We start from the raw sequence: 25,214 nt of genomic DNA on the forward strand, positions 1-25,214 counted from the left end.
CCCCTGCTCCCCCCTCCAGCCACCCAGTGATTCTCCTCTCCCCCCCGCCCCCTCCAGCCACCCAGCGATTCTCCTCTCCCCTGCTCCCCCTCCAGCCACCCAGCGATTCTCCTCTCTCCCCTGCTCCCCCCTCCAGCCACCCAGCGATTCTCCTCTCTCCCCTGCTCCCCCTCCAGCCACCCAGCGATTCTCCTCTCTCCCCTGCTCCCCCTCCAGCCACCCAGCGATTCTCCTCTCTCCCCCGCTCCCCCTCCAGCCACCCAGCGATTCTCTCCTCTCTCCCCCGCTCCCCCTCCAGCCACCCAGCGATTCTCCTCTCTCCCCTGCTCCCCCTCCAGCCACCCAGCGATTCTCCTCTCTCCCCCGCTCCCCCTCCAGCCACCCAGCGATTCTCTCCTCTCCCCCGCTCCCCCTCCAGCCACCCAGCGATTCTCCTCTCTCCCCCGCTCCCCCTCCAGCCACCCAGCGATTCTCCTCTCCCCCACCCCCCTCCAGCCACCCAGCAATTGTCCTCTGTCCCCCGCCCCCCCTCCAGCCAGTTAGCGATTGTCCTCTCTCCCCTGCCCCCCCCTCCAGCCACCCAGTGATTTTCCTTTTTCCTCTGGCCCCCCTCCAGCCACCCAGCGATTCTCCATTTTTCCTTGCCCCCCCCTCAAGCCACCCACCGATGCTCTTCTCTCCCCTGCCCCCCCCTTCCAGCCACTAAGCGAATCTCCTGTCTCCCCTGCCCCTAACGATACCGGCCAAATCTCTCTGCTGCCGTGCACAGCTCAGCGTGCAGGTCCAGTGAACGCTAGATCGATTCGCCGCTGTGAGTCCACCCTTCCACCTCTGGTTAGTCAGCTTTTGTGTGTGACGTACAAGGAAGTACAGTACGTCACTTCATCAGATGGATGCATCCTTTCAGAGCGCACGAATGCTTCAGCCACAGAGTCAGCTTCAGAATGTTGGAGGTGCGTTTTTGCTACTTATAACTATATGACCTGCACATATTTAAAGGCGACCTGCTGTGGGTGGTTTTTAAAGTGCCTCTGAAATTTTTCCCATGCAAGTTGTGGAGGTGATTTTAGAAGAGTTGCTTTCTGCTGCTTGTATTTGTAAAAAGCACGTTGCCTGGAAACTTGCAGCGATCCCTTCACTCTCACTGTTCCACCCTCAACGTCATCGTGTTTTTACGCGAGGGCGGGGCAGAGACAGATGTGACACCCTTACGAACTTACGAACCCTGAAGCCACGGAGTCAGCTTTAGAATGTTGGAGGTGCATTTTATTATAGTAGATGAGGGGATGGGAGTTGTCAAAACATGTCATTATGCTTAATTGAGAAGAGGATTTACAATGTAGCTTCTCTGTTTCAGACTGGGAGAATATGAGTGGTGAAGTCCACAAGGTATCTGTCTGTGTGTTGGTACAAGAAAACATATATAAAGTTCTCTGAAAAGAGATAGTAGCTCTAACTCTTCTATTGACAATAATGGAGTACCGGGAAAATAGAAGGTTGCTTCTAGTCAATCAACTGCAAAATACAGGGGACAATATCCGATTGTGACAACCTGCTACATCCCATCTTTAATGCAAACAACAGCATTCAAAATGATAATTATCTTATCTAAAAGTCATGGTGCTCTTACTAGTAGTCTCTATGACAGAGAATTGCACTTCACCATTTTAGGATTATCAAATTTCCACCACCGACCACTGCAATACAGTAGACGGCACTGCTGCAGAAACTATTACTTACTAGTAAAAAAGCCCCGTTTCTGATGCAAATGAAACGGGGGCTAGCTAGCAAGGTTTTCTTCTGTGTGCATGTGGGAGTGTGTGTGTCCCTGCCCTCTCTCTCTTCCTCTGTGCTGTCTGTCCCCCCCGCCCCCCCCCCCCCCCCCCCCCCCCGAGTCCTTTAGTGTTAAGTTTCTTGCTGTGCTGTGTTTGTGTTACAGAGATAGTGAGAGCTTCTGCCCTCTCTCCCCTCCCCCCTCTGAGTCCTTCACTGTTACACAGCAAGCGATTTGATTTCATGCTTTGCTGTGTTTTCCTTCACTGTTTGTGTTACAGAGAGAGCGAGGGCGGGGCAGACACTCATGGGGAAACCGGATATCTCTCCCCCTTCACACTTCCGGCTGGAGGCTTCATTTAGAACGTTGGTGGTGCCTTTTATATATAGAAATGTGTACTGCTGAAGAGAAGACTTTCACTGTACAGCCTAGAGAAAAATTTGTGTACCAAAGGTACAGAAACTATTCAGCACCCTTGGAAAGACCCACTACCTTTAATTATGTGAGATACAGAACATGAATTGTTTCTTTTTATGGTCTCCTCATATCACAAAACAAAATACTACATAGATCCCTACCTTGATAGCTTCAAGAATTGGTTCATAGAGGTCTGGAAATCCCGAATAGTGATATATCATACAGTGCATCAACTCTGTAAATTGAACTAAGAAGTTTATACTGGAAGGCAGGCCATCACTCTTTAAAGACTGGACCAGGTTGACTATGTTTGGAACAATCTGTAAAAACAAAACAAAAACAGAAGCAAACCAATTTACATCTTAATAGATGTAATGAACATGACCCTAGCCTTAGTCACAGAGTGTCACATGTGAAAGCAGGACAGAACTTCTTATACGATCTTGTTCTCTAAGCAAGGGGGCTTTCACTTTTAGGATACCTACAAAGTACATTCAGCAAAGATGGCTGCATATATTTAAGAAAACAGGTTTGCTTGCCAACTTTGGTGACAGCGGCCTTACAAGAACAAGATGAAATACATCTGCATTCCAGTCTCTCAATCTTTTTCTAGAAATGACTCACCACCAAGAGTAATTTTCCACACTAAGGAGCTCTTTTACTGTCTGGTATAGGGCCTATAGGAATAAAGGGTTAGATTCTATATAGGGCATCTGAAAAATCTGTGTGGAAAAAAACCCCGCCTAGGCGTATTCTCTAAAATTTGCCTACATTTAGATGTATTTTATAGAATAGGCCTAAATTTCCATGCGGTTTATAGAATAAGCCCTTTCCACGCGAATAAATTTAGCTGCGGGCAGTTCCGCCAAGTAAAACTTGGCGTAAATCCCAACACCTAAATTAGGTGTGAACCGGATATATTCTATAACATGCATAGATTTCAGAAACGCCCACGACCCACCTATTCCATGCCATGGCCACACCCCCTTTTCAACTTAGAATTTATGTGCATCACGTAGCAGAATACACTTACAGTTCTGCGCATAAATATCCGGGGGGGGGGGGGGGGGGGGGGGATAGGGGTGGTAGCAGATTGCACTAACTTAACTGTAAATTAATTAGTGATCCCCTTACTAGGGTAGAACTCTTGATAAAGAAATCAATTTTTGTAAATTATAATTAAACAAAACCATTATATAAATTTAATAAAATATCTTTGCACCAGGTGGCTTCTTTTAGTATTGATTCCACAGATCATTTCTCAATTCGCCTTCATCTAATATAATTGCACTTTGTCTTAAAGTGTCACCCAGTATTTCATTTCTACTTTGAAATGTAAGTATGAGAGTGTCTAGTGTGCAGCTCCCCCTAATGCAACTCCTTTTAATTGCATTTAGAAACCTCAGTTTGAAGAGCCAGTCCTACTTTCTCAAGTCATATTCTGAGAATACAAATAACATCTTAAATAGTCTAAAGATGTGGCCTCATTTTTTTTAAGAAAGGGAAGACAGGTAGCAGGACTATTTTAGGTCTTTCCTGAAGTTCCTAGTTGACCTGCCCATGGGAAGATGTGCTATGAAGTGATCTACTGTTGTTTCCTTTGAGGAAAATAGTTACAGGATATACGTTACATTACACACTGCACCCTGGCAAGCTCATGCCCCTTAGCAGAATGTACAGAAATCCATTAGTAGAAACTTTTTTTTTTTTTAGCATTTATTTTTCTCAGAATTTAACATATGGAACTAAGCAAACATCTTGTATAGATAGGATGAAATTACTAGCAAAATGTACAACACATACAGGGAACGAAATCTCACAGAAGCCAACAATCTGGAGAAGTCGAAGAAGAGAACAAATGTAAACAGGAAATAAAATTCCGGACTTGATGATCTATCCACAGGAACAAAATCAATGAGCCCTAGCTCACTCTCAAGATTCCATCTGGGTTAGCCCCCAACTACCTCTTCCTAGTGATGAAGGCGGTCCAATGAATAGGTTGGACTGCAACCGCAAATCCTGTGTTAGTGTTGTGGCTCCCACTTTGTGGACTATTTTACCAACGGACATCTGTACTGAAATCACCCTCAAGTCATTTTAAGAAAAGCACTAAAAATGTACTATTTTACTGCTGCTTCTACATCTGATGATTTATAGTATCATCACACATTTCTAGTTGGCCCTACTCCATTTTCCACCATCTCACGGTGCTGCTTTTGCATTTGTGTCCTGTTATATGGTGATATTGGTGTTACCACCTTACTCCCTGTTGTATCTTAGGTAGGAAGCAGTCCCTTGAAACTCATAGTCTAGCTTTTATAACTGACATTTTATATTATTCTCTTAAACTCAGGGCCGGTCCTAGGGTCTCTGGTTCCCCCCTGCAGACTATGAGTTGGCGTCCGCGCCCCCCCCCCCCCCCCCCCCCAGCACCTCCTTTCTCTCTTCTCCCACCCTGCCCCTGTCCAGCGAGTCTCCTTCGCCCCCATCCCCCGCCATACCGCGCCGCCCTTGGTGCTTTAAATCTTTAATTTACCTCAGTTCCAGCAGCCGCGTTATTTGAAAGCCCTGCCCCGTCTCTAGCCTTCCCTCCCTTCGTGAGTTCATTCCCTCAGAGTCCCGCCCTCCAGGAAATGTCAGAAGGCGGGACTACGGAACAAACTCACGAAGGGAGGGAAGGCTAGAGACGGGGCAGGGCTTTCAAATGACGTAGCTGCTGGCAATGAGGTAAATTAAAGATTTAAAGCACCAAGGGCTGTGCGGTATGGCGCTGCAGCGGCGCCCTTGAAGGCAGGCACCCCCCTGCGGTGCTTACCCCGCTTACTGGGTTTGACCGGCCCTGCTTAAACTGTAACCTATGCCTCCCAACGTATGCTCCCATTTTTGTAATTCCCTCACCCCCTCAATTATTTTTATATCGTACAACATTTGGATAAGCAAATTTATAGGCAGTATCAAACATATAAAAAACAAGTGACCGACTCACCCAAAATGCGCAGTAGAGACTTCCCTCTCTGTCCCGCCCTCGCGTCAAGACGTGATGATGTCAGAGGGCAGAACAGAGAGGGAAACGGACGCCGCCAGCCTGCTGCTGCCGACGAAGGAAAGGAACATCGCCGGCGCACCAACCTCCACCCTCCCCCCCATCCCCGACGTCGCCGCCGCTCTTTCCCCCCTCCGTATCAGGCCCCCTGCACTGACATGACAGCGCCTCTCACCTCCGTGTGGAAGCACTGCAGGCAGCAGCAGAGCGATCTGCTGCTGCCTGCAGCGCTTTCACACGGAGGTGAGAGGCGCTCTCATGTCAGTGCAGCGGGCACGGAGGGGGGAAGGAGGAGGGTTGCTGGACATGGGGGAGGGCAGGGGAGAGAACAGGGTGGGGGGAGGCCAAGGGAAAGAGGAGGGTTGCTGGATATGGGGGGAGGGCAGGGGAGAGAGGAGGGTCGGTGGACGCCGTGAGGGCAGGGGAGAGAGGAGGGTCGGTGGACGCCGTGAGTCCAGGGGAGAGAGGAGGGTCGGTGGACAGCATGAGGCCAGGGGAGACAGGAGGGCTGCTGGACATGGGGGGGGGAAGGCATGGGAGATAGCAGGGTTGCTGGACGGTTGCTGGATATGGGGGGAGGGCAGAGGAGAGAGGATGGTTGGTGGACGGGGGGAGGGCAGAGAGGAGGTTTGCTGGACATGGAGGTGAGAATTACAAATCTCGCCTGTTTTAACGGGCTTAACAGCTAGTATCAAATATAGAAGAACTATGAACCGTGAACTAAATGCTTTTACGTCAACCGCAGGCAACAAATTCTAGACTGTAATTGTTGCTGGAGTGAAAACATTTTTTGCCAATTTGTTTTTGAATGTGTTATTTAGTAGCTTCACAGAGCAAGTTTTTATTTTTTGAAAAAGTACATTACTGATTCATGCTTGGTTGTTCCACTGCACTTGTGTTTTTACAGACTTCTATCAGATCCCTCAGCCATCTCTTCTCCAAACTGCAGAGCCATAAACTGTTTAGCCTTTTCTCATTAGGGAAATCTGTTCTATTCTCTTATTTTGGTTGCCCCTTTTTTTTTTTAGTTCTTTATCAGACAGAAAATAAAGATGTAAAAAAAAACAAAAACAAAAGAAACAACGGACAACCTGTACACACTGATCTGAGAACTCCCTCCTGGCCAAGTCAAGTCGAGAAACATCAGAATCTATTTTCTTGGATGCAGAATAATTTGGTATAAACATTGCTCCCCAGAGATTTTAACAGAAATTGCAGGTATTAAGCTGCAGTACATGCTCCTCTTTAGATAGGAGAAATTAAAATAAAATTGTATTATTTTAATTCCTAATGAAAATATCTAACATAGGGCACTCTTTACTAAGCCGCGCTAGAGATGCGTTACCATTTTTAGCACGCTCAGTGTAGGCGTCCACAATATTCCTATGGGTGCCTACACAGAGCATGCTAATTTTGTGCTCATGCTAAAAACGCTAGTGCACCTTAGTAAACAGGGCCCTTATAATTTATTTATTTAGATTTTGCTCACACCTTTTTCAGTAGTAGCTCAAGGTGAGTTACATTCAGGTACACTGGATATTTTTCTGTCCCAGGAGGGCTCACAATCTAAGTTTGTATCCGAGGCAATGGAGAGTTAAGTGACTTGCCCAAGATCACAAGGAGCAGCAGTGGGATTTGAACTGGCCACCTCTGGATTTCAAGACTGGTGCTCTAACATTTTGTTCACATTTTTAAATAAAGCCTAGGACAAGAGAAGTGCATTTTTAACCTTTTGGCACCTGCTAGTAGTTGAAGTTTATTTTATTTCAGTTTTAATACTTCAGTTCAATTTCTTTATAAAGAGTACTGCATTTTAGGCAACATCTTGATATTTTTGCAGGATTAATACGTCAAACAAAAAAAAAGGGACAAATGTACTAAGCAATTTTCCTCCTGCACAAAAAAAAAAAAAAAAAAAATAGAGAAAGCCCTGTAATATATATATGACAAAGTGACAACTTACCAAATGGAACGCCTCTGGAGAATGCTGAAAGCTAAGCAACATGTGGGACAGGACAGCAAGAGCACCAGGTCTTACAAGAGGGATCAAGAGTCTGTTAAAAACCTTAAAAGCAAAAAAAAAAAAAAAAAAATCAAACATTTTACATCAGTGTTGAAATTGTCAATTATTTTCCTGGGGGAGAAGGGTAATCTGATCTGACCTATCATCTGCTTTGACCCACAAAAATACCAATTGATTAATCAACAGCAAAATTCCCTTATCCTTAAAAGAATAGCATGAAAATAGGATGATGGATTTCACACCCAAAATAGTCTTGATGCTGAAGTGCTAACTTGCTACTCATTTTACTTGGCACTGGGTCTTGTGACAGAGCAGACGAGGACTCTCAAAGGTTTTCTTGTTGGGCAGACTGGATGGACTGTATAGGTCTTTACCTGCTGACATCTGTGTTACTATCTTATCTTTCATATTTTATTTATTATTACATTTGTATCCCGCGCTTTCCCACTCAAAGCAGGTTCAATGCGGCTTACACAGTAATAGGGAATACAGAATGTTAGAGAGAGTAAAAATTAAGTATAACAGAGTAATAGAATAAATAAGTAGGTAGAGATAAGGCAATGGAGAGGGGAGTAAGGTCAGAAGGCAAGTCCATTTGGCCTATCCAGTCTGCTCAGCTGTTCTTGCTTACATCTTGTTATTCCTCTTCCATGCTGATATCACAGGCCAGTGTGTGAGGGAATTCTCCCAAGTGTCAGCTGTTCCAGCACGATCACTTTTAAGAGAGATCACACCTTATTTTTGTCCGTTAGGGAGTTAGGCAAGCCAGCTTATAGCCCATGCTATACAACCTATTTTCTCCAGTTACAGCTGAGAGAATAGCAAGGTTCTCCTGCTTTTTCATACAGTCATTCCCTGCCACCTCAAAGCAGCTACTACTGCCAGAATTCTGCACCAAAAAAAATTTCAAAATTCTGTGCATAATTTGCAAATTCTGCAAGTTTATCAAAAGTTAACCAATATTACAGCCCCCCTCCCTGTACACAGATACCATCCATATTTTTCCTGGCTCACCTACAAGTACCTATAGCATCCATATCTTTTTAGAGCCCCCCTTCCTGCACCCACACACATCCATATTTTTTCCCCGTCTCCCTCCCTGAATCAGCATCCACCTTGCTTACAGCACCACGCACCCAAACATAGCATCCACCTTTTTTACACCCCCTGCACCCAAACATAGCATCCATCTTTTTTACACCCCCCTGTATCCACATAAGAACATAAGAGTAGCCGTACTGGGTCAGAGCAAAGGTCCATCTAGCCCAGCATCCTGTTTTCCCAACAGTGGCCAAGCCAGATCACAAGTACCTGGCAGAAACCCAAATCGTGGCAACACTCCATACTACAAATCCCAGGGCAAGTAGTTGCTTCCCACGTCTCTCTCAATAGCAGACTATGGACTTTTCCTCCAGGAATTTGTCCAAACCTTTTTTAAACCCAGATACGCTAACTGCTATTACCACATCCTCTGGCAAACAGTTCCATAGCTTAACTATTCGTTGAGTGAAAAAAACATTTCCTCCTATTTGTTTTAAAAGTATTTCCATGTAACTTCCTTGAGTGTCCCCTAGACTTTGTACTTTTGGAACGAGTAAAAAAATCGATTTACGTCTGCTCGTTCTACACCACTCAGATTTTGTAGACCTCAATCATCCCTCCCCTTATCCATCTCTTTTCCAAGCTGAAGAGCCCTAACCTCTTTAGCCTTTCCTCAAACGAGAGGAGTTCTATCCTCTTCTTTGAACCCTTTCTAATTCCGCTATATCTTTTTTGAGATACAGTGACAAGAAATCAATAAAATACTCAAGGTGCGGCAGACTCAAAAAAGATGTCAGGAAGTATTTTTTCACGGAGAGGGTGGTGGATGCTTGGAATGCCCTCCCGCGGGAGGTGGTGATGAAAACGGTAACGGAATTCAAACATGCGTGGGATATGCATAAAGGAATCCTGTGCAGTAGGAATGGATCCTCAGAAGCTTAGCCAAAATTGGGTGGTGGAGCAGGTGGGGGAAGAGAGGTTGGTGGTTGGGAGGCGAGGATAGTGGAGGGCAGACTTATACGGTCCATGCCAGAGCCGGTGATGGGAGGCGGGACTGGTGGTTGGGAGGTGGGAAATACTGCTGGGCAGACTTGTACGGTCTGTGCCCTGAAAAAGGCAGGTACAAATCAAGGTAAGGTATACACATATGAGTTTATCTTGTTGGGCAGACTGGATGGACCATGCAGGTCTTTTTCTGCCGTCATCTACTATGTTACTATGTTACCATGGAGCAATACAAAGGCATTAAAGTATTTTCGGTCTTATTCACCATCCCTTTCCTAACAATTCCTAGCGTCCTGTTTGCTTTTTTGGCCGCCGCCGCCACACATACTACTACTACTAATCATTTCTAAAGCGCTACTAGACGTACACAGTGCTGTACATTTGAACAGGAAGAGACAGTCCCTGCTTGACAGAGCTTACAATCTAATCAGGACAAACATGACAAATAAGAGATAAGAGAATTACTAAGGTAGGGATGATAACATAAGGGTACTGACCAAGTGAATAAGGGTTAGGAGTTAAAAGCAGCATCAAAAAGGTGGGCTTTTAGCTTAGATTTGAAGATGGCCAGAGATGGAGCTTGACTACCGGCTCAGGAAGTCTATTCCAGGCATATGGTGCAGCAAGATAAAAGGAATGGAGTCTGGAGTTAGCAGTGGACGAGAAGGGTGCAGATAAGAGAGATTTACCCAGTGAACGGAGTTTCTGGGGAGGAATGTAGGGAGAGATGAGAGTGGAGAGGTACTGAGGAGCTGCAGAGTGAATGCACTTATAGGTCAATAAGAGGAGTTTGAACTGTATGCGGAAACGGATAGGAAGCCAGTGACTTGAGGAGAGGGCTAATATGAGCATAACGACACTGATGGAATATTAGTCGTGCAGCAGAATTTTGAACAGATTGAAGAGGAGAGAGATGGCTAAGTGGGAGACCTGTGAGAAGCAAGTTGCAATAGTCTAAGCGAGAGGTGATAAGAGTGTGGATGAGGGTTCTGGTAGTGTGCTCAGAAAGGAAAGGGCAAATTTTGCTGAGATTACAGAGAAAGAAATGACAGGTTTTAGCAGTCTGCTGAATATGTGCAGAGAAGGAGAGGGAGGAGTCGAAGATGACCCCAAGGTTACGAGCTGATGAGACAGGAAGGATGAGAGTGTTATCCACAGAAATAGAGAATGGGGGAGGAGGAGAGGTTTATTTATTTGTAGCATTTGTATCCCACATTTTCCCACCAATTTGCAGGCTCAAAGTGGCTTACATTTGCCGTAATGGCGGATGCCATTTCCGGGTAACAGACTTACAAATGGTATTGCGTTAAGGTGTATACATATATGGTAACATACATGGATCATAACATAGACGGTACAGATCATGGTATATATATATATATATATATGATGTGCAAGACATACATGGCAAAGAAGAATGCATTATGGTATTGCATGAAGTATCACAAAGAACGAATCACGTTCAAGATTTGCACCCTGGTCCACAAAATTATTCACGGAGACGCACCAGCCTACATGCCTGACCTGATAGACCTACCACCCAGGAATGCTAAAAAAATCATCCCGTACATTCCTTAATCTTCACTTCCCAAATTGTAAAGGTCTTAAATACAAACTTACGCATGCGTCAACCTTTTCTTACCTGAGCACACAATTCTGGAATGCGTTACCGCGAAACCTAAAAATGACCTATGAACAAGCCAACTTCCGAAGTCTACTGAAGACTCATCTCTTCAACAAGGCATACAACAATGATCAACAAATATGAACAACAATGATCAACAAATATCCTGTACACATAGCCAGAATTGCCCCTACAATATCTGCTTGCCAAACGACTACCTTATTTCTATTATCATGTTACCCAAGATCTTCCACTATTATTAAATGCACACTTTCTTTATAATTCTCAAATATTTCTTAAATCTCTATTACTATGTTTGCTTGTTAAATTTAATACCATGTTCTATCATTATCATATTACCCAAAATTCTATTACTAAATGTATACTTTCTCATGTATTCTCATTATTCATGATGTATTGTACGCCACATTGAGCCTGCAAAGAGGTGGAAAAATGTGGGATACAAATGCAACAAATAAAATAAATCATGAGTAATAAATTGGATTGAGACATACTATGATGGGAGAGTTGGAATATATTGCACTAAATGAAAAATTGGACATAATAGGCATTACTGAGACCTGGTGGAAGGAGGATAACCAGTGGGACACTGTCATACCGGGGTACAAAGTATATCGTAGTGATAGGGTGGACCGGACTGATGGAGGGGTAGCATTGTATATTAACAAGAGCCTTGACTCAGATAGATTACAAATTCAGCAGGACACGAATCACACCTTTCAATCATTGTTGGTTGAAATTCCATGTATAAAAGGGAAAAGGACGGTGATAGGAGTGTACTACCGTCCGCTTCGCCAGGATGAGCAGGTAGACGCAGAAATGATAAAAGAAATCAGAGATGCAAACAAAATGGGCAATGCGATAATAATGGGTGACTTCAATTACCCAAATATAGACTGGGTAAATGTAACATCGGGACACACTAGAGAAGTACAATTCCTTGATGAAATCAAGGACAGCTTTATGAAGTAGCTGGTGCAGGAGCCAACAAGAGAAAGAAAAATTCTAGACTTGGTCCTTAGTGGAGTGCATGATCTAGTGAGGGACGTTATGCTAGTGGGGCCACTTGATAACAATGACCATAATATGATCAGTTTTGATATCAACCTTGAAGTAACTATACATAGGAAGTCAAACTTTAGCGTTTAACTTTAAAAAAGGAGACTATGATAGAATGAGAAGAACGGTAAAAAAAAAAAAAAAAAAAACTTAAGGGGCAACTGAGAGGGTAAAAACTGTATAACAGGCGTGGATGCTGTTCAAAAGTACCATCCTAGAGGCCCAGGACAAACATATTCCGCGAATTACAAAAGAAAGACGGAAGTCCAAAAGACAGCCGGCGTGGTTGAAAAGTGAGGAGAAGGAAGCTATTAGGGCTAAAAGAAATGCCTTCAGAAAATGGAAGAAGGAACCGGGTGAAAATAACAAGGAGCAACATAAGGAGTGTCAAAGCAAATGCAAGACACAGATAAAGAAGGCCAAGAGGGATTACAAAAAAATGATAGCGTTAGAGGCAAAAAAAACATAGTAAAAATGTTTTCGGTATATTAAAAGCAGGAAGCCAGCAAGAGAATCTGTAGGGCCACTGGACGACCGAGGGGTAAAAGGGGCGATCAAGGATGACAAAGACATAGCGGAGAGATTGAATGAATTCTTTGCTTCGGTCTTCACCAAGGAAGATTTGAGTGGGATACCTGTGTCGGAAATGGTATTTCAAGTGGTCAAGTCAGAGAAACTTTCTGAATTCACGGTAAACCTGGAGGACATAATGGGGCAGTTCAGCAAACTGAAGAGTAGCAAATCTCCTGGACCAGATGGTATACATCCTAGAGTACTGATAGAACTGAAAAATGAGCTTGCGGAGATACTGTTAGTGATATGCAATTTATCCTTAAAATCGGGCGTGGTACTGGAAGATTGGAGGGTGGCCAATGTAACGCTGATTTTTAAAAAAGGTTCCAGGGAAGATCCGGGAAATTATAGACTGGTGAGTCTGACGTCGGTGAAAATGGTAGAGGCTATTATTGAAAACAAAATTACAGAGCACATCCAAGGACATGGATTACTGCGACCAAGTCAGCACGTCTTTAGTGTGGGGAAATCTTGCCTGACCAATTTACTTCAATTCTTTGAAGGAGTAAACAAACATGTGGACAAAGGGGAGCTGGTTGATATTGTGTATCTGGATTTTCAAAAGGCGTTTGATAAGGTACCTCATGAAAATTCCCACCAAAATTGGAGGGTCATGGGATAGGAGGAAATGTCCTATTGTGGATTAAAAACTGGTTGAAGGAACGGAAACAGAGAGTGGGGTTAAATGGGCAGTATTCACAATGGAGAAGGGTAGTTAGTGGGATTCCTCAGGGGTCAGTGCTAGGACCGCTGCTTTTTAATATATTTATAAATGATTTAGAGATGGGAGTAACCACTGCATTGTTGCTTTTAGGTGCTGATGAAGATGACACGAAATCCGAGCATACCCTCGGTACCGGGTCCGATGCTGACTGGTCCTGGGGCCTGCTATCAGCACCCAATCTCGAGAGGTGGAGGCCCTCTTGATGCCGGTGCACTCCTAGTGAATGTTGAAGCCTTTGCAATTGGGGTCGATGCTTACAGTGCCGATGTACCACACTTCGAGGAACCAAAAAGTCTCTCCTGCTGGGCCTGTCGTGCTCTCTCTGTCTTCAACTGCATTTGCAAACAGAGAGCAAGAATTAGGCAGAATGCACCAAGAGTGCAGCTCCGTGATGGAAAATCACCAAATTACACTGGGCGCACCTTTTGAAGCCACTGGGGGTCTTCTGAGACATAAGAATCAAAGCCAAATTAAACTCCTCAATTCTGAAACAAAAAAGAGGCAGTGGCCAAACTGAAGTCAGGGCTCCAGCCATACTAACAGGACAAGCCAGTCGTCAAAAAAGAAGAGAACTTAAAATGCTGAAAAATCTAAGGAACTAAGGGGAAAACTAGAAGGGACAAAGGAAATCACCAAAACAAATGAAAATAATTGAAAAAATAAGAAAAAGGACCGCACGGTAAGGCACTGAAGGAAAGTCGCACTGCGCAAAGAAAACATCCTCTAAGTTCCGTAGAAAAACAAAGATTAAGGGACACGTCGGGTGGGAAGGCACCGACGCATGCACTGTGGGACATTGCTAGAAAGTTCTACATGTCAATAGTCACTGTCCACACTGGGCTCCGTCGGATGACATCACCCATCTCTGAGAATACGCAATGATGAAATATTGCATACTTGTTGCCCATTATCCCCTCCCCTCATCTCACTTTGATAAAACTAAATAGATTCATCCATGATTTAAGCATCGTCCACAGGTTTTATTGATGTCAATGTCACTGGCCTAGTATCTGCATTAACAAGTCATGCTCTAGTATTTTCCAGGTTAGAAGCACTATCTTCAAAAGCAGATTCTGCTCCAGCAGACCAGCGTTCATCTTTTCCTGTTATTTATATTTATTACAACATATAAAAACAGATCTGTAGTATGGCAATCTATATTACTTCCAGCCTCTCTCTAGTTACAAGTTGCTAAGAAAAAGATGGACATGCTTGTTTTTTTAGTGAAATTTCCTTACATTGTACCACAGTTACATAAGCCTTCAGATTTACATTTCTCATTCACGTACCAGCTCAATTTTCAGCAGTGTGACATCAATGAGAATAGTGAACTTCTGGACTGCTGCCAGTCCCTTCAGCAGCGCGATCACCCACGTCTCCACATGCTGTGCCAAGGGCCATGACAGCCAGTCAATCATTCTGAAGGGGAAACAAATTCTGGTAAGGTGCCATTCTTAGCCTTATTCTAAAGCATGGAATCTGCAGTCATCCCCTGAAAACAGTTATGGCTGTCTCTCTTTAGATACAATACTGAGCAATATTGCTAAAGGGATAAGATTATCTTTATGGATGGCTGGATAGCAATTATTAAAGTTATACTCATAGTTAAAATAGCTACAGGAAAATAGGAAGGAAGAGGTAGAACAAATCATTGGTAACCGGTAAACATGTGGACCAAAGTACAGAGTTGTACCTCTCAGTTTTGCCTCAAGGCAGTTAACCCACACCACAAGCACTACAGGCTGGTGGACAACACACCAGTCAAAACATTACAGCAGGAATGACAACTATCACAGTTGCTGCACATGAATTCAGGGACACCAGTTTGGCTTGAAAATATCCCTCTGATTTGGTGACACTACAGTATGTCATTTGCATTTAATTTAATATCAGCAGATGAGTGGAACAGAGCATACAAACAATGCAAATATGCAGGAATGTGGTACAACAGGCTTTTAGGACTTGTTCTTCACTGGGAATAATACTTTCATAGTGTATTCAATAGAAGGGATAAATAGCTGAACTGCATTACTAAAAACCATCTATAGATCAGCTGGTACCCTGCAAGAAGAGATTAATTTTTAGAAAAATTTTGCAAGATGTTTTCCAAGCTTTAAGCCAGAAGAACAAATTTACTATCAAACTGAGGTGAAATGGAGGTATCAGTGAACAGTGGAGACCCAAAATGAATGCATTCATCTACTTTCAAAACAGAGAAAAAGCAACAAATGAAGCAAAGAAACAGGTATCCTGTTACTCAGGTTCTTCAAGCAAATAATTCCTCATGAGAATTTTCAGATTGTTAATGAATGAATCACTCACCAGTGACCTCCACTGCTCATTCTGGTGCCTTCAACTGTGAAGATTTGGTTACCTTCTTTTCTAACAGAACTGCCAATATCTGTAAGAAGGACTTCTTAATAGCTGATTTGGGTCCTCCAACTTAGACAATTAAGTAGTTACTGATGCAAAAATGTAGGATTTGGTTAAAATCTGAAAATCCAGATGCACTGACAGAATAAGGGCAGGCCACTGTAGAGAGAATGAGGTTTGAGCAGTTTGATCAAACTGATCTAAGTGGAATGCAGAATCTCTTACTTAAGCCAAACTACAACAGATCCCTCTTCAGCATGGTTAGAGAAGGAATTGACCAATTTCATTCTGACTTATCTTCCTTCATGAATTAACCTTTTTTGATTCAGGGCAGTTTCAGGGCAGTTACCCAAAGGTGTTAAAGCAGACTGTTAAGCCCATTCTCTCACACACACACAAAAGTTTACATAAGAACATAAGAGTAGCCATACTGGGTCGCCTCACCCTATGCTTGGAATCAACTTCCTGAGCCCTTACGCCAAGCCCCCCTCCCTACCCATCTTCAAATCCTTGCTCAAAGCCCACCTCTTCAATGTTGCTTTCGGCACCTAACCTTTATACCTTTCAGGAAATCTAGACTGCCCCTATTTGACTGACTGTACATTTGTCCTTTAGATTGTAAGCTCCTTTGAGCAGGGTCTGTCCTTCTATGTTAAATTGTACAGCGCTGCGTAACCCTAGTAGCGCTTTAGAAATGTCAAGTAGTAGTAGTACATAAGAACATAAGAGTAGCCATACTGGGTCAGACCAAAGGTCCATCTTGGCCAGTATCCTGTTTTCCAAACAGTGGCCAAGCCAGGTCACAAGTACCTGGCAGAAACCCAATTAGCAGCAACATTCCATGCTACCAATCACGGGGCAAGCAGTTGCTTCTCCATGTCTGTCTCATGTCAGTGGTTCACCCTCCTCCATTGAGAGAAATTACCATTTAACCCTACCGTCTGTTTTCTGTCCTATAACCAATTCCTAATCCTCACCAGAACCTTGCCTCCTATCCCATGACTCTTTAATTTTCACAGGAGTCTCTCATGAGGAACTTTATCAAAAGCTTTTTGAAAACCTAGATACGCTACATCAACTGGTTCACCTTGGATAGAAACAATTATCACCCCATTTTCAATCGGCTGACCATTCTAGTCTAACAGATATTTTTAAGAGGACTCCAGGGTTTATATACAGCTTAATCTGGATTTTACTCAGGTTACAGCATGGAGACAGCATTGGTCTCCATAATGGATGAACTTGCAACCGCTGTTAGGTAGAAGAGAGTCAACATTACTGATTCTCCTTGAGCTCTCTGCAAAATTCAATATGGTAGAGATCATGGCCTGAAGCAATTATCAAAAAAGGAAGGTTAATGACACTCAAGTCACCATCATTTTGACCATAATGCCAAGGGGTTCTGCACATACCCTTTTATAAAAAAGGTACAAAGTGGATTACAAAAATTTGTACTTACATAGTAGGCTCTCTCCAGGCTGAGATACCTTTTACTGGATGAATATTAGTGTTATCCAAAGGTGGTGGGGTACACATTTGCTTTTGAGGCCCTGTATGCTCATTGTTCAAATATGTCAAGATAGGACACGGTAGTCTAACACGCACGTACATCATCTCTGGATAATTCATAAGCTGGTTGAACACCAATTTGCACAGAATTTCATTTTCTCCAGTTCTGCACCACAAAATATGTATGGTGGGTTCACTAAAGGGTTTTCCCTATTTTGTATCTTAGGGCCTACAATACCTTTACCCAAACTGGGTATAGTTTAAATCAGAAATATTACATAGATTGCTGTGCTATAGATGGTTTCTTGACTCCATTCCTTTGCTAGTCATACTCAGTGCTTTCATCCTTCATCAAATCTATCCATACACATTATATATAGTATAAAATTTTATTTTATAGGGTTTTTTTTCACTCTTGTAAACCTCTCGGGCAAGATAAAGTGTTTAACATATCATGATTAATAATCCAGGTGTATCAGAGAGTGAAGGAAAACTGGCTTTCATTATTACATAGTGGGAACCCTAACTTACAAATAAACACAACCCTGCTGAACAGCAGACATGGGTAAGGAGGCAGAGTGCTTGTAAATTAAAAAAAAAAAAAAAAGTACACTTTGTTCATAATAAAAAAGATATACGGGGTAATAAACTGCCCACACTGGTGCTAATACCATCCTTTGACCTTGTAGACCATGAGCTTCTTTCTCCGCTGTCTTGGCAGCTATAACCTCTCTGGTACAGTATTGAAATGGTTCTTCTCTTTTCAAGTATTCATTCCACATGTTCTCCCTCTACTCTTTCATGGGTGTTCCCCAAGGCTCTTGGCCCCTTTAACCTACTTCTCATCCTCCTCGCTACCACTATTCAAGACAAGGGAGTTTTCTTCTATTTCTATGCTGGCGATAATCTCTTATTTGCCCCCAATCTACCTCTAATCCAGATTGTTTATACTCAATTCACCTCTGGTTTAAATAGAGCTGCTTTGTCTTGAACCCCCCCCCCACCCCCCCACCCTAAAAGGTACTTGTTGGATCAGTGGTGCCAAGGAATCACTCCAATACTTGAAGATCCAATTACTTTAAATGAATTTACTAAATATCTTGGTGTACACATTAACAACTTTCCTCTGAATCACAGATTTCTAACGAAGTCTTCACATCTTTCTGGGCAATGCGACAATTCTGCTCGATTCATTCTTATTTAGATCAAAGTTCTCAGATCACATTGTTACATACTTATGTCACCTCTAGATTACTGCAACTCTGTGTATGGTGGGATCCCAAACACCCTTCTCAAATGTTTTTAATCTGTACAAAATACCGCTATTCACCTTCTTTGTCACACTCATAGATCTGATCGCATCTCGCCACTGCTTTACCAGCATGATTGGCTTCCCATCTCATTCCACATCCAGTTTAAGATACTGATACTTGTCCCCAAAGCCATCTATACTGGTAACCCAACTTACCTATCTTCACTTATGCCTTACTCTTTCTCTCATCTCCTACAGTTTTCAAATATCCTTAATCTGCATATAGCTCCACCTTCTTTGGCATGCCTGGATAAACACCAAACATTCAGGGGTCCTTTTACTAAGTTGTACTAATGGATTTAGCACAGGCTAAATGATAAGATGCCCATTAAATTCCTATGGGCATCTTATTTAGCACGCACTAAATCTGTTAGCGCACCTTAGTAGTAAAAGGAACCCTAAGCCTTCTTTTTTGGCAACCACTCTGTACAACCTCTTCCTACCTACAATCCAGCTTGAATCTTCGTTTGCAAAATTTAAGACAGCCCTAAAAACCCACCTCTTTAGCAAGACCTTTTGGCAAGCATAGCCCAATGGAGGAGGGGGCAGGCAAGCATGTTCCCTTCTGTTCTCTTTCTTGTTCTGTTTCCTTTGGTTTTCTTATTGAATATATTGTGTGCCTTTCCATTTCTTTTAATTTTGGAGAGTAAACCACTTTGTTTTGACTCAAGAGGGTGATATGTCAAATAACAGCAGCCATAACCATAATACTATAGGTACTTTTCACCCATAAGGTTTACATCAATAATTATAGTAAAACTAGTAAAAAAGCCCCGTTTCTGATGCAAATGAAATGGGGGCTAGCAAGGTTTTCTTCTGTGTGCATGTGGGAGTGTGCTGTCTGTCCCCTCCCCCTTCGGAGTCGAGTCATTCAGTGTTAAGTTTCCTGCTGTGTTTGTGTTACAGAGATAGTGAGGGCTTCTGCCCTCTCTCCCCTCCCCCCCTCTGAGTCCTTCACTGTTACAGAGAGAGCGATTTGATTTCCTGCTTTGCTGTGTTTTCCTTCACTGTTTGTGTTACAGAGAGAGCGAGGGCGGGGCAGACACTCATGGGAAAACCGGATATCTCTCCACCTTCACACTTCCGGCTGGAGGCTTCATTTAGAACGTTGGTGGTGCCTTTTATATATAGAGATTTCACATGTAGTTTTGTTTTGACTATTGGGGCAGGTACAATGTACCTGCTTTTTGTGTAGGTAAAAATTTAACAAATAACACATGTAGATCTAAAAATGTGACCTGTACGCATTATTTTTCTTCTTCCAAAACTGCACACCCTCCTTAGGATGTTCCCAGGCTATGGCAGTGAAAGTATGCCTGCTGTACAACCAGAGTAATTTTACACTTATTTAGGATAGGAAAATTTCAAAATGCCATTGGGGTGGGTAGTGCTATATAAGACTCAAATATTATTGCAAAAAAATCTTTCAAATTTGATCGGGATTTCATCACCGTCTCAAATAAACTGTTTCTTTTTTCCATACTCTCTCATATTAAGGGGTCCTTTTACTAAGTGGCACTAAGTGCCATTTTATCCTGCAACCAGAAGATGGACAATTTTTCTATTTTCTGAATGAATGGCTATGCGCTAATTTTGCCATGGCCACTAAAGAAATTAGCATGTAAGCAATTACCAAGAACTATTTTGTAGGCAATAAGGGTTCATACGCTAATCCTGTGCTATTAGTTAGCATGTGGTAATATAACTGCGCTGATTCATGCTGTCATGCCCATTCTCTGCCCCCCCCCCCCCCCCCCCCCCCGACACGCACCTACCCATTTTAGGCTATGGTAAGTGCACGCTAGCACTTACTGCAGCTTAGTAAAATGAATCCCTAAGCCTCTTCTTCCTCCTACACCAACCATCGTGGAAACCTTCAGTGTTACTCAAAGTACTAAGTCAAAGTACTTAGGTATTAAAGTGTACATTTATTTTTACTTAAGTATAGTGAAGAACACATTTAAAAATCTACTTAAGTGAAAGCAAAAAAAAAGTTACTGCCTAATATAATACTTTTTGAGTAAAGTGAAAGTACCGTAACTACAGTGAATGCAACTATTGTTAAGATTTTTATCCCAACAATTTTATTGCTCTACAATTCAGTTCACTTCACTTCTCATAAAACTAAATTTTGAAAATGATCGTCACACATTTGAGTGCACTTGCGAGTCATTAATCCAGCACAGTTTAAAAGGTGCTCAACCACTGCAGTGTCAGGAAGTGGATTGTTCAGTCTGATTAAAAGCTCCGTCAAATCAGGCCAGGCTGTCTGAAACAATTGACTTCCTTATTGCAAAGAATGCTTTATCATAATCACTGTCATTATCATCTGCATTAGAAGTAGTGCGGTCTAATTTATCACTTGCATCTTCATCTTTGTTATCATTGTCATGCTGTCCAATTACAAAGGCGGCTTTCACAAATTTGAAATCATTGTCTGTTGTTGCTCTAACTATTTTTCATCTGATGGCAAACTCTGAATATTTTCAAGAACTGATGCAAGAATGTCAAAATGTGTGGGAACTCTTCAGTCTTAAGGCCAGGCAAGCAGACTATTAATCCAGCAGATAGTCACACCAATGTAAAATTTTCCATGGGGTGTCCAGCAGTCTGTTGTCGTAGAGACATATGTCTGTTCACCAAGAACTGCAACCGGCTTCATCTCTGCTTCAAAGTGACCGAACTCGTCACTGTTCTGTTTGACTGGAGACTAGCAACCAGTTCAACAAGCACAGGCAACTCCACTGTTCTCACAGGCTATTCCCTGAACAAAATTTAAGATGAGATGATCCACTGTGTGACGAGGTTTGCAATAGCAAAATACTGCTCCAGGTTTTGCTGTTTCATTTGGTTTACTGAGCAATCATTTAGGTCTCTTCCATTTTTACTTTTTACTGTAATCATCAGAAGTAACTAGGTAAAAGTAGTAAAAATTGGTTAAATTTCTACTTCGGTAAAAGTAAATTTTTCCTTTACTTCTTTACAAGTAAAAGTGACAAAAATTTTACTTAAGTACAGTAACTAGTTACATTAGTTACTATACAACACTGGAAACCTTATCAAGTCATGATACAGCAGAGTATTTCAAATTAATATTCCATAAGTTGAGAGATCATATGCTGTCAGACACTAAATTTTCAACTATCATAAGACATTGATTACTGTGCCCTGCTGATCGTATTTGGGAAGATTTTTCACCAGTTATTTATTTTATTTTTGTTACATTTGTACCTCGCGCTTTCCCACTCATGGCAGGCTCAATGCGGCAGGCAATGGAGGGTTAAGTGACTTGCCCAGAGTCACAAGGAGCTGCCTGTGCCGGGAATCGAACTCAGTTCCTCAGGACCAAAGTCCACCACCCTAACCACTAGGCCACTCTTCCACACTATTCCATTACTATTTCCGAGGTTCAAGTTTTATTGAAACATCTTTCCAGATCACACTGGGTTCTCCATGTATGTGCCTATCATTTATTTGCCTCAGTGCTTCCTATTTTATTGCTTGGCTGTTCTCTACGCTTTCTGGACTATTTCATCTTGGACAATTCCCTTTTTGTTGGGAAGAGATCGTCTTGACACCTATACTGAAGAACCCTTTGATAAACAATTTAGCACTTTCAACCAATAGCTGGAATTCCTTTTTTTTTTCCGTTTAGCAAACAGTAACTTCCTAAACCTTACTGTTCCAATCTTATCTCAGATACCAAAGAGTTGAAAGGTTTTACAACCTAATATATATAAAAGAAGCAGTAAAGTAACTTTTGTATCTAACATGAGTAACAGAGGGGAAATGAAGTAATAAAACAGTATTTGCTCAAGATCATCTAAAAAAATTAAAGGCAAAAGACATAGCATATAACTAAGGCAAGACCATGCAAAATCCTATAAACCATAGTACAAAGTTTAAAAAAAACAACAAGTATGAACAGGCAACCAATGAAGTTTAATTAAAAGAGGGGTTAACCCTCCCTGACCGTTTAGCATGAACAGGTGTGAGTATGTTATAATGGCGTTGTATCGCTCCATGGTGAGACCGCACCTTGAGTATTGTGTTCAATTCTGGTCGCCGCATCTCAAGAAAGATATAATAGAATTGAAAAAGGTGCAGCGAAGGGCGACTAAAATGATAGCGCGGATGGGACGACTTCCCTATGAAGAAAGACTAAGGAGGCTAGGGCTTTTCAGCTTGGAGAAGAGACAGCTGAGGGGAGACATGAGGTATATAAAATAATGAATGGAGAACAGGTGGATGTGAAGCGTCTGTTCACGCTTTCCAAAAATACTAGGACTAGGGGGCATGCGATGAAACTACAGTGTAGTAAATTTAAAACAAATATGAGAAAACTTTTCTTCACCCAACGCATAATTAAACTCTGGAATTCGTTGCCGGAGAACGTAGTGAAGGCGGTTAGCTTGGCGGAGTTTAAAAAAGATTTGGACTGCTTAGTAAAGGAAAAGTCCATAAACCACTACTAAATGGACTTGGGAAAAATCCACAATTTTCGCAAATAACATGTATAAAATGTTTTGTACGTTTGGGTCTCTCTCATAGAAACATCCAATTTTGGACGTCCTTAACTGCCCATTGCAGAAACGTCCAAAATGTGGACATCCTCAACTGCCCCGTCACAGAAACGCCCAAATTTTGGACGTCCTGAACACCTCCCTTCGGGCCTCCTTCCCTCCAGCACTGCTTTCACGGAGGTGAGTCTGCGATTTCAATGCAGGGGGCCGGCCCGGTGAGGGCGGGGCCAGGGGACGGCCTTGGCCCAGCCCAATCTCTCAGCGGCCCTGGGTGGAGATGTTGGTGCATGTGGAGGATGGGTTGAAGCTGCTCCTGCAACGTTTCAATGTCTCTCATTGTGTTCGTAACCATCTCCTGACGTCAGGCAAGCAGGCTTCTACTGCGGGAGAGTGATGTCAGGAGATGGTTACGAACGCAGATAGACACACTGGAACGTTGCAGGAGCAAATTATTATAATAGATGAGTGGAGTGGAACGGGTAAACGTGAATCACTTGTTTACTCTTTCCAAAAACACAATGAAGCTAGAAAGTAGTAAATTTAAAATGAATCGGAGAAAATATTTCACCCAACGTGTAATTAAACTCTGGAATTCATTGCCACAGAACGTATTAAAAGTGGTTAGCTTAGCGGGGTTTTAAAAAAAGGTTTGGATGGCTTCCTAAAGGAAAAGTCCATAGACCATTATTAAAGTGGACTTGGGGAAAATCCACTACTTATTTCTAGAATAAGCAGCATATAATGTACTGTACTGTTCTGGGATCTTGCCAGGTACATGTGACCTGGATTGGCCACTGTTGGAAACAGGATGCTGGGCTTGATGGACCTTCGGTCTGTCCCAGTATGGCAATACTTATGTAATTATATAGATCTATATAATTTTTTTTAATCTATTACTTCCACTGAGTAGATGAAATGCCTCTTTAAGGGTCTGATGCAGCCAGTTAAATAATAACTGAAGATCTCTATGGAGCGTTTTAAAGTTTTCACGCTCCTCCACTGAAGGTTCATAGCGGAGGGTGTCTCCCGTTGCAGTGCTGATAGTTTAAATGAGTGAAGCATTTCCTTTGCAGGACTGGGTGAGCCCACCAGCAATAAACGTGGTCTTCTGTACCTCCTAGATAGGCATTTGTCATCTCACATATTCAACCTATTTTTCATTAAAGACACCCTGTATGTAATATGTAAACCGCTATGGTTGGGTCAATGAAAAGGTGGTATGTCAAGAATCTCACAAATAAGCCCTCCTACAGACTTATCCAATCTGCTTAATATTTCCTGATTTCATTTGATTTTTTAAATTGCTTTTTCATAATTTTTTTTTTTTTTTCTATATTTTATTTATTTTTTTACGGTTCATTTCTACCCCACATTTTCCCACAAATGCAGGCACAATGTGGCTTCCATGAATTACAAAAGTAAAGAGATACAACACATGAATTTTACAGTAGAATAAGGATAAAACGCTAGCAGCAATTAGGATGGCTAAACAGCAGAATTACTGATGGAACACACTTTTTCAAAAAGGTACGTTTTCAGCAGCTTCTTGAAAAGATAGTGGTCAACTTGTGATTTTAGGTACAGAGGAAGAGCATTCCAAGTCTTCGGGCTGGAGTAGTGGAAAGTAGAGGCAAAAAGAAGCTTGTATTTAACACCCCTGCAAGATGGGTAATGTAGTTGTAAAAAGGTGCGTGCTGTTGTGATGGCATTTCTAGGTGGGAGATCTATTAGAGGAATCATGTATTTCGGAGCTAACCGTAGATTATTTTTGCGTCAGAGTGCAGATCTTGAATGCGATTCGTTCTCTCACAGGTAGCCAGTGTAGATTGTAACGTAGGGGCTGCGCAGGAACCATGCGCGATTTGCCCAAGATGAGTCTCGCAGCAGTATTCTGGGCAGTCTGGAATTTCCTCAGTAGATGCTCCTGGCAGCCTGCATAAATCCCACTGCAGTAGATGCTCCTGGCAGCCTGCATAAATCCCACTGCAGTAGTCCATTGAGACAGAACTAGCCAGTGAATGAGAGTGTGGAAGAGCTCTCTGGTGAGACAAAACCTAACACGCCGCAGCCTCCACATTGCATAGAACATCCGCTTGGTGACCACTCGCACTTGCGGATCCAGGTGCAGGTGAGGGTCCAGTTTTTTACTTTCAATTTTAATATTTTTTCTAATTTCATATAATATTTTTCCTC

At 42.5% G+C, this 25,214-nt stretch overlaps 1 protein-coding gene across 1 annotated transcript in view; it reads right to left on the reverse strand.

The window, feature by feature from the left end:
- Positions 1–25,214, reverse strand: part of USP38 (ubiquitin specific peptidase 38) — a gene marked incomplete in the record, with an annotated part of 169,277 nt that overhangs the window by 108,580 nt on the left and 35,483 nt on the right. The window contains 3 exon segments of the mRNA XM_030191689.1: positions 2,353–2,511; positions 7,198–7,299; positions 14,594–14,723. Of these exon segments, the coding sequence (XP_030047549.1) occupies positions 2,353–2,511; positions 7,198–7,299; positions 14,594–14,723 (391 nt within the window).

Source organism: Microcaecilia unicolor, chromosome 2, assembly GCF_901765095.1.
Source record: "Microcaecilia unicolor chromosome 2, aMicUni1.1, whole genome shotgun sequence".
Lineage (NCBI taxonomy): Eukaryota > Metazoa > Chordata > Amphibia > Gymnophiona > Siphonopidae > Microcaecilia > Microcaecilia unicolor.